The following is a 13,799-nucleotide window of genomic DNA, read 5'->3' on the forward strand; positions in this document are numbered from 1 at the left end:
TAAATCTGACCTCTTTGTACAGATGAACACCTTGTATTTGTTGCCATTTGTGCTGTAGATAACAGCCTTTATCTCCGTTAAATATCAGCCTGTACTTGCTATAAATATCAAGGAATATTGGCTGTATGTATAAACTTTGATACGCTGTAAATATCAGTCTATATCTCCTATACATATGGATCCATATCAGCTGCTAATATTGGGCTATACCAGCTGTAAATATCAACCTTTATCTGCTGAAATTATCAAGCTATATCTACTGTAAATATTGTCTATATCGCCTGTAAATATCATCTATATCTGCTGTAAATATCAAGCTCTATTGGTTGTTCATAACGAGCGACACTACTGTAAATATATAACTAAACAGTAAGTTTATATCGTCTATATTGCTGTAAATATCAAGCTGTATGGGCAGTAAATATTGGGCTATATCAGCTATAAATGTTGGCCTACATCTACTGAAAATATCAGCCTAAATCTGCTGGAAATATCAGAATATATCTTCTGAAATATCAAGTTGTATGTGATTTAGATATTGGGCTATATCTGCTATAAATATCAATCTATATCTGCTGTGAATATCTGTCTAAATCTGCTGTAAATAATGTCTTTATCAGCTGGAGATATCTAGATAAATCTGTTGTAAATATATATCAACATCTGCTGTAAATATCAGGCTATTTTGGTCGTAAATATTGGCGTTTATCTGCTATGATTATCAGGTTATATCTGCTATGAATTTCAAGCTATATCTGATTTAAAAAGCTTTATTCAATGTAAATACTAGCCTAAATCTGCTGTAGATATTATGTTATCTGCTAAAATATCGAGCTATATTTGCTGTAAATATTGACCTACACAGCTGTAATACTAGCATAAATTGGTTGTAAATATTGGCCTTTATCTGCTGTAGTTATCAGGTTATATCTGTTGTTAATATCAAGCTTTATCTGATTTAAATATTAGCCTATATAAATATTAATCTATATCTGATGTGAAAATATTGCTTTAACTAATGTAAATATTGGCCTTTATCTGCTGTAGAGATTGCTTTATCTGCTGAAAATATCGAGCTATATCTGCTGTAAATATTGGCCAACACAGCTGTAAATATCGCCCCATATGTGAAAATCACATGAAAATCACATCTGCCTGCATCTGCTGTAAATGCTGACTCATATTGCCTGCTAGTATCAGCCTATTTTAATCTCTAAGTATTGGCACATATTGTCTGTAAATACTGGCCATTATCTACCGTGAATATGAGGTTATATCCGCTGTAGATATCGAGCTGTAAAGGTACATCAGGCCACATGAGGTATAATATTGGTCTATATCTGCTGTAAATACAATCTGATATTGGTTGTAAATATTGGCTAAATCTTCTGAAAATTTTGGCCTATATCTGCTGTGAACTGTTGGTATGTAACGGCTGTAAATGTCAGGGTTTATTGGCTGCATGTATTGGCCTTTCTCATCTGTATATATTTGCACATATTGGCTGTAAATATTAGCCAATATCAACTGTTTATAAAAGGCTATATCTGCTTTAAATATCAGCCTGTATGCAGTAAACAATGGCCAATATTAGCTTTGAACTAAGTGGTTGGGTCATGCGGGTGGCCCCATATGTGGGTGGTCTGGATTCAAGTCCCGTCTGCAGCTCCTGTCCCCCATGTCTTTCCAACACTCTCTCATTCCTGTTTCCAATTCTGTCCTCTGTCCACCTCAATCAAAAAAACATAAAACAAATACATGTAAAAATCAGCCTATATCTGCTATAAATGACTGCCATTTGCAGATACAAATATCAGCCTGTATCTTCTGTAATTATCAGCCTGTACATAAGCTGTAAATTCAGCCTATATCAGAGGTAAATAGCCTGTATCAGCTGTAAATATCAGCCTATATAAGCTGTAAATTCAGCCTTTACTCGCTGTTGATTAAGCCTTTATCTGCTGTATACATCAGACATAAGCAGATAATATCTGCTGTGAATATCAGCCTATATCAGCTGTAAATATCAGCCAGAATCTGCTGTAAATTCAGCCTTAATCTGCTGTAAATATCAGCCTATATCTGCTGTAAATATCAGCCTTTATCTGCTTAAAATTCAGCCTTTATCTACTTCAAATATCAGCCTATATCAGCTGTAAATATCAGCCAGAATCTGCTGTAAAGATCAGCCAGAATCTACTGTAAATATCAGCCTATATCTGCTGTAAATATCAGCCTTTATCAGCTGTAAATATCAGCCAGAATCTGCTGTAAATATCAGGCTTTATCTGCTGTAAATATCAGCCCATATCTGCTGTAAATATCAGCCAGAATCTACTGTAAATATCAGCCAGAATCTACTGTAAATATCAGCATATATCAGTTGTAAATATCAGCCTATATCAACTGTAAATATCAGCCCATATCTGCTGTAAATATCAGCCAGAATCTAATGTAAATATCAGCCTATATCTGCTGTAAAGATCAGCCTATTTCAACTGTAAATATCAGCCTATATTAGCTGTAAATATCAGCCTATATGTGCAGTAAATATAAGCCTATATCTGCTGTAAATATCAGCCTATATGTGCTGTTAATATCAGCCTTTATCTGCTGTAAATATCAGCCTATATCTGCTGTGAATATCAGCCTATATCAGCTGTAAATATCAGCCAGAATCTGCTGTAAATATCAGCCTTAATCTGCTGTAAATATCAGCCTATATCTGCTGTAAATATCAGCCTTTATCTGCTTAAAATTCAGCCTTTATCTACTTCAAATATCAGCCTATATCAGCTGTAAATATCAGCCAGAATCTGCTGTAAAGATCAGCCAGAATCTACTGTAAATATCAGCCTATATCTGCTGTAAATATCAGCCTTTATCAGCTGTAAATATCAGCCAGAATCTGCTGTAAATATCAGGCTTTATCTGCTGTAGATATCAGCCCATATCTGCTGCAAATATCAGCCAGAATCTACTGTAAATATCAGCCTATATCAGTTGTAAATATCAGCCTATATCAACTGTAAATATCAGCCTATATCAACTGTAAATATCAGCCCATATCTGCTGTAAATATCAGCCAGAATCAATGGTAAATATCAGCCTATATCTGCTGTAAAGATCAGCCTATATCAACTGTAAATATCAGCCTATATTAGCTGTAAATATCAGCCTATATGTGCTGTAAATATAAGCCTATATCTGCTGTAAATATCAGCCTATATGTGCTGTTAATATCAGCCTTTATCTGCTGTAAATATCAGCCTATATCTGCTGTGAATATCAGCCTATATCAGCTGTAAATATCAGCCAGAATCTGCTGTAAATTCAGCCTTAATCTGCTGTAAATATCAGCCTATATCTGCTGTAAATATCAGCCTTTATCTGCTTAAAATTCAGCCTTTATCTACTTCAAATATCAGCCTATATCAGCTGTAAATATCAGCCAGAATCTGCTGTAAAGATCAGCCAGAATCTACTGTAAATATCAGCCTATATCTGCTGTAAATATCAGCCTTTATCAGCTGTAAATATCAGCCAGAATCTGCTGTAAATATCAGGCTTTATCTGCTGTAGATATCAGCCCATATCTGCTGCAAATATCAGCCAGAATCTACTGTAAATATCAGCCTATATCAGTTGTAAATATCAGCCTATATCAGTTGTAAATATCAGCCTATATCAACTGTAAATATCAGCCCATATCTGCTGTAAATATCAGCCCATATCTGCTGTAAATATCAGCCAGAATCAATGGTAAATATCAGCCTATATCTGCTGTAAAGATCAGCCTATATCAACTGTAAATATCAGCCTATATGTGCTGTAAATATAAGCCTATATCTACTGTAAATATCAGCCTATATGTGCTGTTAATATCAGCCTTTATCTGCTGTAAATATAAGCCTATATCTGCTGTAAATATCAGCCTTAATCTGCTTTAAATATCAGCCAGAATCTGCTGTAAATATCAGCCTTTATCTGCTGTAAATTTAGCCTTTTTCTGCTGTAATTATCAGCCTATATCTGCTGTAAATATCAGCCGAAATCTGCTGTAAATATCAGCCAGAATCTGCTGTAAATATCAGCCTATATCAGCTGTAAATATCAGCCTTTATCTGCTGTAAATAAGCCTATATCTGCTGTAAATATCAGCCTTTATCTGCTACAAATATCAGCCTATATCAGCTGTAAATATAAGCCTATATTTGCTGTAAATATCAGCCTATATGTGCTGTGAATATCAGCCTATATCTGCTGTAAATTCAGCCTTTATCTGCTGTAAATTTAGCCTTTATCTGTTTTGAATATCAGCCCATATCTGCTGTAATTATCAGTCTATATCTGCTGTAATTATCAGCCAAAATCTGCTGTAAATATCAGCCTAAATAAGCTCTTAATATCAGCCTATATCAGATGTAAATATTAGCCTATATCTGCTGTAAAGATCAGCCTATATCTGCTGTAAATATCAGCCTTTATCTGCTATAAATATCAGCCAATATCAGCTGTAAATATAAGCCTATATCAGCTGTAATTATCAGTCATAATCTCTGTAAATCACAGCCAGAATCTGCTGTAAATATCAGCCTATATCTGCTGTAAATATCAGGCTATATCTGCTGTGAATTTAGCATTAATTTGCTGTAAATATCAGCCTTAACCTGCTGTAAATATCAGAATACTTATCTTCTGTAAATATCAGCCCAAATCTGCTGTAAATATCAGCCTATATCAGCTGTAAATATCAGCCTATATCTGCTGTAATTATCAGCCTATATATCTGCTGTAATTATCAGCCAAAATCTGCTGTAAATATCAGCCAGAATCTGCTGTAAATTCAGCCTTAATCTGCTGTAAATATCAGCCAAAATCTCTGTGAATATTAGCCTAAATCAGCTGTTAATATCAGCCAAAATCTGCTGTAAATATCAGCCAGAATCTGCTGTAAATTCAGCCAGAATCTGCTGTAAATATCAGCCAAAATCTCTGTGAATATCAGCCTAAATCAGCTGTTAATATCAGCCTATATCTGCTGTAAATATCAGCCTATGTCTGCTCTACATTCAGCATTTATCTGCTGTAAATATCAGCCGGCATAAGCTGTCAATATCAGCCTATATTAGCTGTAAATATCAGCCTATATCAGCTGTAAATATCAGCCTAAATCAGCCGGTAATATCAGCCTATATCACCTGTAAATATCAGCCTATATCAGCTGTAATTATCAGCCTATATCAGCTGTAAATATCAGTCTATATCTGCTGTTAATATCAGCCAAAATCTGCTGTAAATATCAGCCTATATCAGCTGTAAATATCAGCCTATATCTGCTGTAAATTCAGCCTTAATTTGCTGTAAATATCAGCCCAAATCAGCTGTAAATATTAGCCTTTATCTGCTGTAAATATCAGCCTGTATCTGCTGTAAATTCAGCCTTAATTTGCTGTAAATATCAGCCCAAATCAGCTGTAAATATTAGCCTTTATCTGCTGTAAATATCAGCCTGTATCTGCTGTAATTATCAGCCTATATCAGCTGTAATTATCAGCCTATATCAGCTGTAAATATCAGCCTATATCTGCTGTTAATATCAGCCAAAATCTGCTGTAAATATCAGCCTATATCAGCTGTAAATATCAGCCTATATCTGCTGTAAATTCAGCCTTAATTTGCTGTAAATATCAGCCCAAATCAGCTGTAAATATTAGCCTTTATCTGCTGTAAATATCAGCCTGTATCTGCTGTAAATTCAGCCTTAATTTGCTGTAAATATCAGCCCAAATCAGCTGTAAATATTAGCCTTTATCTGCTGTAAATATCAGCCTGTATCTGCTGTAAATTCAGCCTTAATTTGCTGTCAATATTAGCCGGTATCTGCTGTTGATATTGGCCTATATCTGCTGTAAATATGAGTTGAAATTACAGCCATTTGCTTTATTTATTGAGTATTTTAACTGGTAGTTTACGCTACTATATATCATCCAATAAAATCAAAATGTATTTTCCAGTATACACGGAAACAATAGGGTAGAGTCGGTCTTTTCTCAACTGGAAGGTTGGGCATTCAATACCAAGCTCCTGCAGTCACATGTCCATGTGTCCTTAGGTGAGATATTTAATCCCAAATGCTCCTAATAACCAACATTTAAAGTTTTAAGGGCATTCTACATAATTTGTCCTTTTGCTTTTAGTACTTTAGGAGCATTTTCAAGTTTATTTTATATTTCTTAATTTAAACATTTGAAAACAGTACATTTATACATAATTTCTGAACAACAGATGTTTTTGAAACACTAATGTAAACAGAAAACAACTTCCCTAGGACCTCAGCAATTGTTGCTAAAGAAACAGTTAATGGGGATACAAATAAACAAAGACCAAACATCAGGACAGCTATTTAGAAAACACTTTTTGGCCCCTGTTGGTTAAATCTCCAATAAAGGCAAGCTAGGAGCCTCTGCTGTTAACCACACTACATAGACGGTTACAGTATTTAACAGCCTTTGATCCACATTTGCACACCTGAAACCCATTTAGTAATCCAGCCTGTATTTTAGAAAGCTTTCTGCCACTCTACTCTTCCAGCATCACTTAGCATGTAATTATTTTACTCACTAGCAAACGCTCTTATAAGCAGAAATAAGCGGCAATTTAAAGTACTCTGAGAGTTGACTAAGTAAATTTCATGTTTTCAGACAAAGTATAAAAGCATATGGTTATGTGCAAACAACAGTTCTAATAGTAAAAAGTTTCATTTTCTGATTTAATATTATTATTTTGATAACCACACTGTGTAGTGGAGAGTATCCCATAGAAATGCTTCACTGCATACTAAGCAGGAGTTCCTATTGTCTGCACATCAATCAGCACTTCACACTGGGCAGCTATGTGTGGCAGCTATAAAGTGGATCACTGAACAAACCCACACATACTATAATACCGCCTGTGTTTCTGTGGTGTAGTACTACAATCACAACATCTGGGAAACACCTACTTGGTTCTGCTGGTTCTCCTTTTGTCTCTGGGCTTCTCGGCTTCGTCTGCAGCTCCACTCTTTTAGCGCTTCCTGAGCCTCCGGCGTCAAGCAGCCTGAGATCGGCTGCTCCCTGTCCAGGTTTTGGAGCAGACACAGGCTGGCATACACACTGGTCAGGTAGTACCCTCCTGGAAGAGAGAAAGAATGGGAGTTACACTGGAAAAAGAAGGACAACAAAGAGTTAAAAGCCCAATTAAACCTTGCAACAAACACTTTGTTACATGGTTTCTAGGAGCTATAAACAAAGCACTAATAGGCCAAAGAAAAAATCCAGGATAACCCTTTGTTGTTATTGACCAGATAATAGCTTTATAGTATAATTATAATGGAGAAAAAAGATGGAATTATTCATCTTTACTTATAAGCAAAGATGCAACATCTGAAATATATTTAATCACAAATAATATTTTATTTTTATTTAACCTTTATTTTACCAGGCTAGCCCCATTGAGATCAAAGATCTCTTTTTCAAGGGGGACCTGGCCAAGAATGGCAGCAATGCAGCATAATAAACACCAATTGCTCAAAATCATTTAGCATTATACAAATGTTTTGAGAATATAGTAGGATTTCAGGTATATACTAGGTCTACAGTATGTAAACTTTACTAGGATGAATGACTAGAGGCAGGAATGTTTTAAAAAGAATGCAGACATCACATGTTGTTGTTGCTTGTTTTCTATGGTCTTATATAGGGTAAAATAAAGTAAGCTCTTCTGTCTGTTTTTTATTATTGTAAACAATTTAATTGATTAGAACCGGTGTATAAATATCCTAGGTTTTGTGAAATCAAGTTATAATAAATATTTACTAAAAGAACATTTTGGCTGTATGGCAACAGCCAAATGTCAGTTGTTGTTTCTAAAATCTAAGTTTGAAGTTTTCCAACTGAAAAATTAAATTTGGGTGACTCTTAAAAAATAGGCTAGCCATGATCTTTTTTAGTAAAAACTTATCTTGCTGTAATATGTCTTAAATTAAAAGGCTTTGAATATTTTGAGATTAACTTGACAACTATTCCAAAAGTGGTGAGCTTGTTGCCGTGGAACCAGATCAGTTGGCAGTAAGAAAGATGCACTCTTAAGTTATATCTTGCACTTGTAGTGTTTTTCACAATTAAGTTGACAACATATATTGAAACCTGTAAAGCCAAAGAAGATAGATGGTCCAGGACACCTTTGAGAGAAAGAATGGGAAGTCTAAATCAAGAAGCCTAGTGCTTCATCGCTAGCAGCAAAACAAGGCAGCAAAACAAATCCCTGCACTCAAAACAGAACTGACAGCGTGCCCATGGAGTTTACATCTTTCCTGATGGAGATTATCCAGAGAACGGGGCGCTTGGACGACTGTGTTTGCTGCTACAGAGGAGACTGCCAAACGTAATTCATTGTGTTTTTACAATGCAATGACAATAAACGACTATTTATCTATCTAGCTATCTATCTATCTCAAAATATAAGCTGACTGCCAAACGTAGCTCTAAGTAAAATGTACACTACATGGACAAAACTATTCACATGCCTGAGCACTACACCAACAGGGAATGTAATCACACTGTATTCAAATACATGTAATTACATATGGAGTTGGTCCCTCTTTTGCAGCTATAACAGGCTCCACTCTTCTAGGGAGGCTTTTGGAGTGTTTCTTTGGGAATTTGTGTCCATTCATTCTGGCACTGATGTTGGATGAGAAGGCCTGGCTCGCAATCTCCATTCCAGTTCACCCCAAAGGTGCTCGGTAAAGTTCTGCCACAGCAGACCATGTCTTTGTAGTCTTTGCTTTGTGCACTGGAGCACAGTCATGTTGGAAAAGAAAAGAGCCTTTCTCAAACTGCTGCCACATAATTACAAGTACAGCATTGTCCAAAATGTCTTGGTACGCTGAAGCATTAGGACTGCCTATCACTGGAGAAAAGGCCCTAGCCCAAACCCTGGAAAACAGCCCCATACATTATCCCTTCTCCAACAAATTTCATAGCTGGTACAATGCAGACAGGCAGGTAACATTGTCCCAGAATCCGCCAGACCCAGACTCGCCATCTGACTGCCAAACAGAGAAGCGTGATTCATCGCTCCACAGAACATGTTTCCACTGCTCCATAGTCCAGTGTTGGTGTGCTTTACACTACTCCATCCAATGCTTGACATTGGACTTGGTGATGTGAGGTTTGCATGCAGCTGCTCAGCCATGGAAACCCATTCTATGAAGCTCCCGCCTCACAGTTTTTATGTTTACATTAATGCATTAATGGAAGTTCAGAACTCTTCAGCTATGGAATCAGCATGACCATTGATGTTGCGCAGACTGTCAAAACTTCTATGTTTAGTTTAATTCAGCACTAAAGATATTGTTAAATAGTGATGCATTTAATAACAGATTGATTTATTTTGCCTGGCTGCCAGTGAAAAGTAAACCAACTGCCAGTTAAACATAGCGGTTTAAAGCCGGATTTCTGTTAGATGTGAGCTAATTATCAGCTAGTGGTCAGTTTAAGTTAGCTAGCACAGTTATATACAAGTAAAATGTCAGCTTGCACTTGTAAAAAATTACCTTATTTTCTCACAGTGTCCTGAATCGCAAACTTCTGTACTCAAAATTACATTCTTTTAATATTTAAGTGCACATAGTACGTTCACTCTGACTTTGCACACTCAGTGAATAGCAACGCCACACTGGTGCATGCATAGGATGTTGTACTGTTAGCATGCTCGCACACTAGCTGCTGTTAGCTTTTGCTGGCTAGCTAACGTGTATTTGGCAATGGCAGCAGATTTCAATCAAGAAAAAGGCATTTAAGGCAAAACAATTTCATTTTCTTTAAGGAATAATGTTAACATACATACATGATACAATATAATAGTGAGTGAAAATAGTCACCAAATTTTGATTACAATTGCTAAATGTCTGGTTATAACTTGCGGTTTAAAAAAAGCACAAGAAGAAAACGGAGGCGGTTAAACCATCTTCAGTTCTTATTAGTGCAAATTGGCACTGTGCAATTTGAGAGAATACTTGCCTGTGTTGTTTTACTGCTTTTAATTGTCCAGTAATACAGAATACTAACAGAAGTAAGTGATTTGAGGCACTGTTAACTGAGACTTCAACAAAAATGAGTGGTTAAAAGCTTGCTTACTAGCTGGCAAATCAGTAGTTTTTTTAAAAGTTATGCAAGCTAACTTGCAAGTTTATTCAAAAGCTGTACAGTCTTCTTTTGTTACTGTTCACCAAAATATACCTTTTTAACGAAGCAGTTCACATTCCTGGTAGCTTTGAGCCTGCAGTTTTGATAGATTAAGCAGTTATGGCACATGTTTAAGCATTTATTTCATTTCCAATAACAAAAAATGTTCACTGAGTTGATGTAGATAGTAACTAGTAGATTTATTGATAATGAAAACATACATATATATATATATATATATATGTACACAGTGCTTAACAAATTTATCAGACCACCCTAACCCTAACCAAAGTAAGGTTTATGCCACAGCTGTCCTAAATTAACAGCATTGGTGATCACCAAAATCATTTTTTAGGTTTCTGTAATGTTAATACACCAATATGTAGAAGCTCTTTAACCCAAATGATATTTTTAATGCTAAAATATCATTATTACTGTTATCCATGAATGTTCAAATTAACTGATTTACAAAAAAACTGAAAAAATAGTAAAGCACATTAATATTTCTTGATTTGTATGTCAAATTATAGTTATTTACTTGCATTCCTAAAGAGAAAAATGAGTTTTAGTGGTTGAATGTTATGCTTGATTAATGTCTGACTTCTCAGAGAAGCCCAGTGAGCCGGCTCAAATTTGGGTGAATTCAGTTTGAAATCCCTCATTCCTGTTCAAAATGGTAAAACATGGAGAGCTCCCTGAAAATGAAAGAGTCCGCATTAAAGCACTGAGTCGGTCGGAATGATGTTGCAAAATGGCGTCGCACACCGTGAGAGTCACTTTCTCCTCATCTTTTACTTTCATGTGTCGTCTAATTTAGCATTTGTGTTACTACAGTACAGGCCTCTGCACAGCTCGCTTTGATGCCTGTTTAAGTTCAATGATGCATGCAGGATTCCCCTTGCCGGTGCGTTCAAGTTATACTTACAGCATATGACATTTCACTTTCTCTCTCTCCCTCAAGTAGCTAATATATTTCCCCAACAGTAATTTTTGATCCTTGAAAAACATAAAAAACAAACATCAGCTTACTGCGGCTGGCCATGTTTTCTGAGCTTATGCAATGAAACGCATTTACCTAGAAGTCGGAATTTCCGACCCGGATCTTTCCAGGGTCCGAGTACAATTGAACGTAGCATAAATGCCTTTGAAAAGTTGCTTGTTAGTTATTGTAAGCTAGCTGCAAGTGTCAGTTAAAGCTAACTAAGCTAAATGCCTTTGAAGAGATGACTGTTTTGTTAAATAGCTCATTGTCAGCTAGCTGTAAGTGTTAGTTAAAGCTAACTAAGCTAAATACCTTTCAAAAGTTGACTGCTTATTGGATAGCTCATTGTCAGCTAGCTGTTAGTGTCAGTTAAAGCTAACTAAGCTAAATGCCTTTGAAAAGTTGACTGTTTGTTGGATAGCTCATTGTCAGCTAGCTGTAAGTGTCAGTTAAAGCTAACTAAGCTAAATACCTTTGAAAAGTTGACTGTTGGATAGCTCATTGTCAGCTAGCTGTAAGTGACAATTAAAGCTAACTAAGCTAAATGCCTTTGAAGAGATGACTGTTAGATAGCACATTGTTAGCTAGCTGTTAGTGTCAGTTAAAACTGACTAGGCTAAATGGCTTTGAAAAACCTGCTGTTTGTTTACTCACTTCAATTTAGCTGTTAGTGTAAGTTAAGGCTAACTAGGCCAAATGCCTCTGAAAAGTCGACTGTCTTTTAGCTAGCAGTCATGCTAAGCTCAAATCAAGATGGGTTTAACAATAGCTAGCAATTGAAAGTAAACTAACAATCGGACCGCTGTATAAGTTGGCAAGCTGTTCTATAACTGACAGTTTTCAAGCTAGCTTGCTAGCATGGTTGGTTCTTTCAAATTACACTGATGTACTTCCATAACTATCAAAAAACCTTGCCTTTTTGTGTAGGCATGGGTCACAAAAGATGTGATATGTTAACATGTTAACACAGTAAACATGTTTGGAAAAATGCTTCCCGCATCATCTAGGTAATTATTCAATGATAGTCCTATTCCATGTGTTATGAGCCTATGAAGAAACAATAAAGCCTGATACTTTGACTTGATTTGGCTAGGACAATGCACACAGTTTACTACTCATACTGTAAAACATGTATTGAAAATCTACTGTATGACTGACAGCACCAAACACAACACAGCTAATCTTTTCTGTACTGATAATAAAACCTTTCTTCTGCAAAAACAAAAGATATGTTATTTCTTTAACTGACTAAAAGATATTTTAGGTGTCAACAGAAAGTTCACCACAGTTCAGAGCAACATGAAGCCGTTAAAGTTCAGGTCATACCCTCTCCTCCAAGCCAGGAAGGCTCCAGCAGCTCCATCATACACTCCACCTCGATCAGGATGTGAGGCCTGTTACACTCCACAATCACGTACGACAAAGACGGCAGGAAGTCATCCCAGCTTACTTCCTGTCCTGGAAAATGATGAGAGGAGATCTCTTTGAGGGTATGGGATTATGTATGTGAAATAGATTAGATTTTGAACAGTATAGACCAGAAGTCAGGGTTTAAACTGGAGGAAAGCTCTTGACACATTCCCAAAACAAATGTGGGAACTTGTATTTAGCCAAGTTTGGCTTCTAAATCAAACCCTAGTTATCTGTAAGTTAGTCCTAACGATGCATGAATGTACTGACATGATGACGTATTTATAACAGCTGTGAGGAGAGGCAGGTCATGATGAAGAGCAGACAGGTCTAGTACCAACCAGACAGAATATGTCTGAAGAGTAGAGCTTTCAAAAGTGGCAAGCCTTCGTAAAACACTGTTGACCATCATCTCTTATAGCTTTTGCCCTTTATGATTCAAACAGTGCAACAAATCAAGTGTTTGGTCTCACCATGTAAGGATCCCATGGCCTTAAGGACGCACTTGCACACTTGCAGCAAAAGCAGCACTTTGTCGATGGGCGAGTGCGTGCGCTGCATCAGGATCAGCTTCTGCTTCACCCTCTCCACCTCGCGGCTGTCAGGAACGCCCGTCCGCACGCCAAGCCGCTCCATGGCTGCGTCTCCCTTCAGACGGAGCATGTTCTGGGTGAGACGCTGGCTGGAGCTGTCCTGATTATGCAACTCGACCAGAGCTTTATCAAGGTGTGAGCGCAGAGGCCTGAGCACACAGGAGAACATAGCCCGCTCCAGCGCCAGGTCTGAGGACAGAGAGACGAAAAGGTGAGATTTTTTTTTTTTTTTTTTTGTAGATGCAGATGCTCGTAGGTGTTGGTTTATTTCATTCTTTTAACTTGAAGACGTGTCTACATATCTAGAGGTGCTGGTGAGAGGCCTAAACAGGTACATTTACACCACAGATTTTACATGCAAACCATACAAACATGCTGTAGTTCTACACTTAATGCAGACAACAAATGCAAAAATTTTACTTTCTGCAAAGGTGCACACAATTTTCTTGGAAGTCTTCTGACATGAACTGCATCAGATTTAACAGGTCTTGATTTTGTACCATCATGTTCTCAACTTATTCAGCTGGATTCCTGTGTTACCTGGGTTTCCATGGCTTCCTGTGTTGTATTATGGCAGCTAGGTTC

General features: G+C 36.8%; 1 protein-coding gene across 1 annotated transcript in view; it reads right to left on the reverse strand.

Moving 5' to 3' along the window:
• The window catches only part of si:ch211-168d1.3 (ras and Rab interactor 2), a 71,561-nt gene that overhangs the window by 3,408 nt on the left and 54,354 nt on the right, over window positions 1–13,799 (reverse strand). Inside the window, exons 9-11 of the mRNA XM_041778963.1 lie at window positions 13,095–13,403; window positions 12,538–12,669; window positions 7,004–7,173 (exon numbers count right to left, since the gene is read on the reverse strand). Of these exons, the coding sequence (XP_041634897.1) occupies window positions 7,004–7,173; window positions 12,538–12,669; window positions 13,095–13,403 (611 nt within the window). The remainder of the gene's footprint in view (window positions 1–7,003; window positions 7,174–12,537; window positions 12,670–13,094; window positions 13,404–13,799) is intronic.

The sequence above is a fragment of the Cheilinus undulatus genome, linkage group 22 (assembly GCF_018320785.1).
Source record: "Cheilinus undulatus linkage group 22, ASM1832078v1, whole genome shotgun sequence".
Taxonomy (NCBI): Eukaryota; Metazoa; Chordata; class Actinopteri; order Labriformes; family Labridae; genus Cheilinus; species Cheilinus undulatus.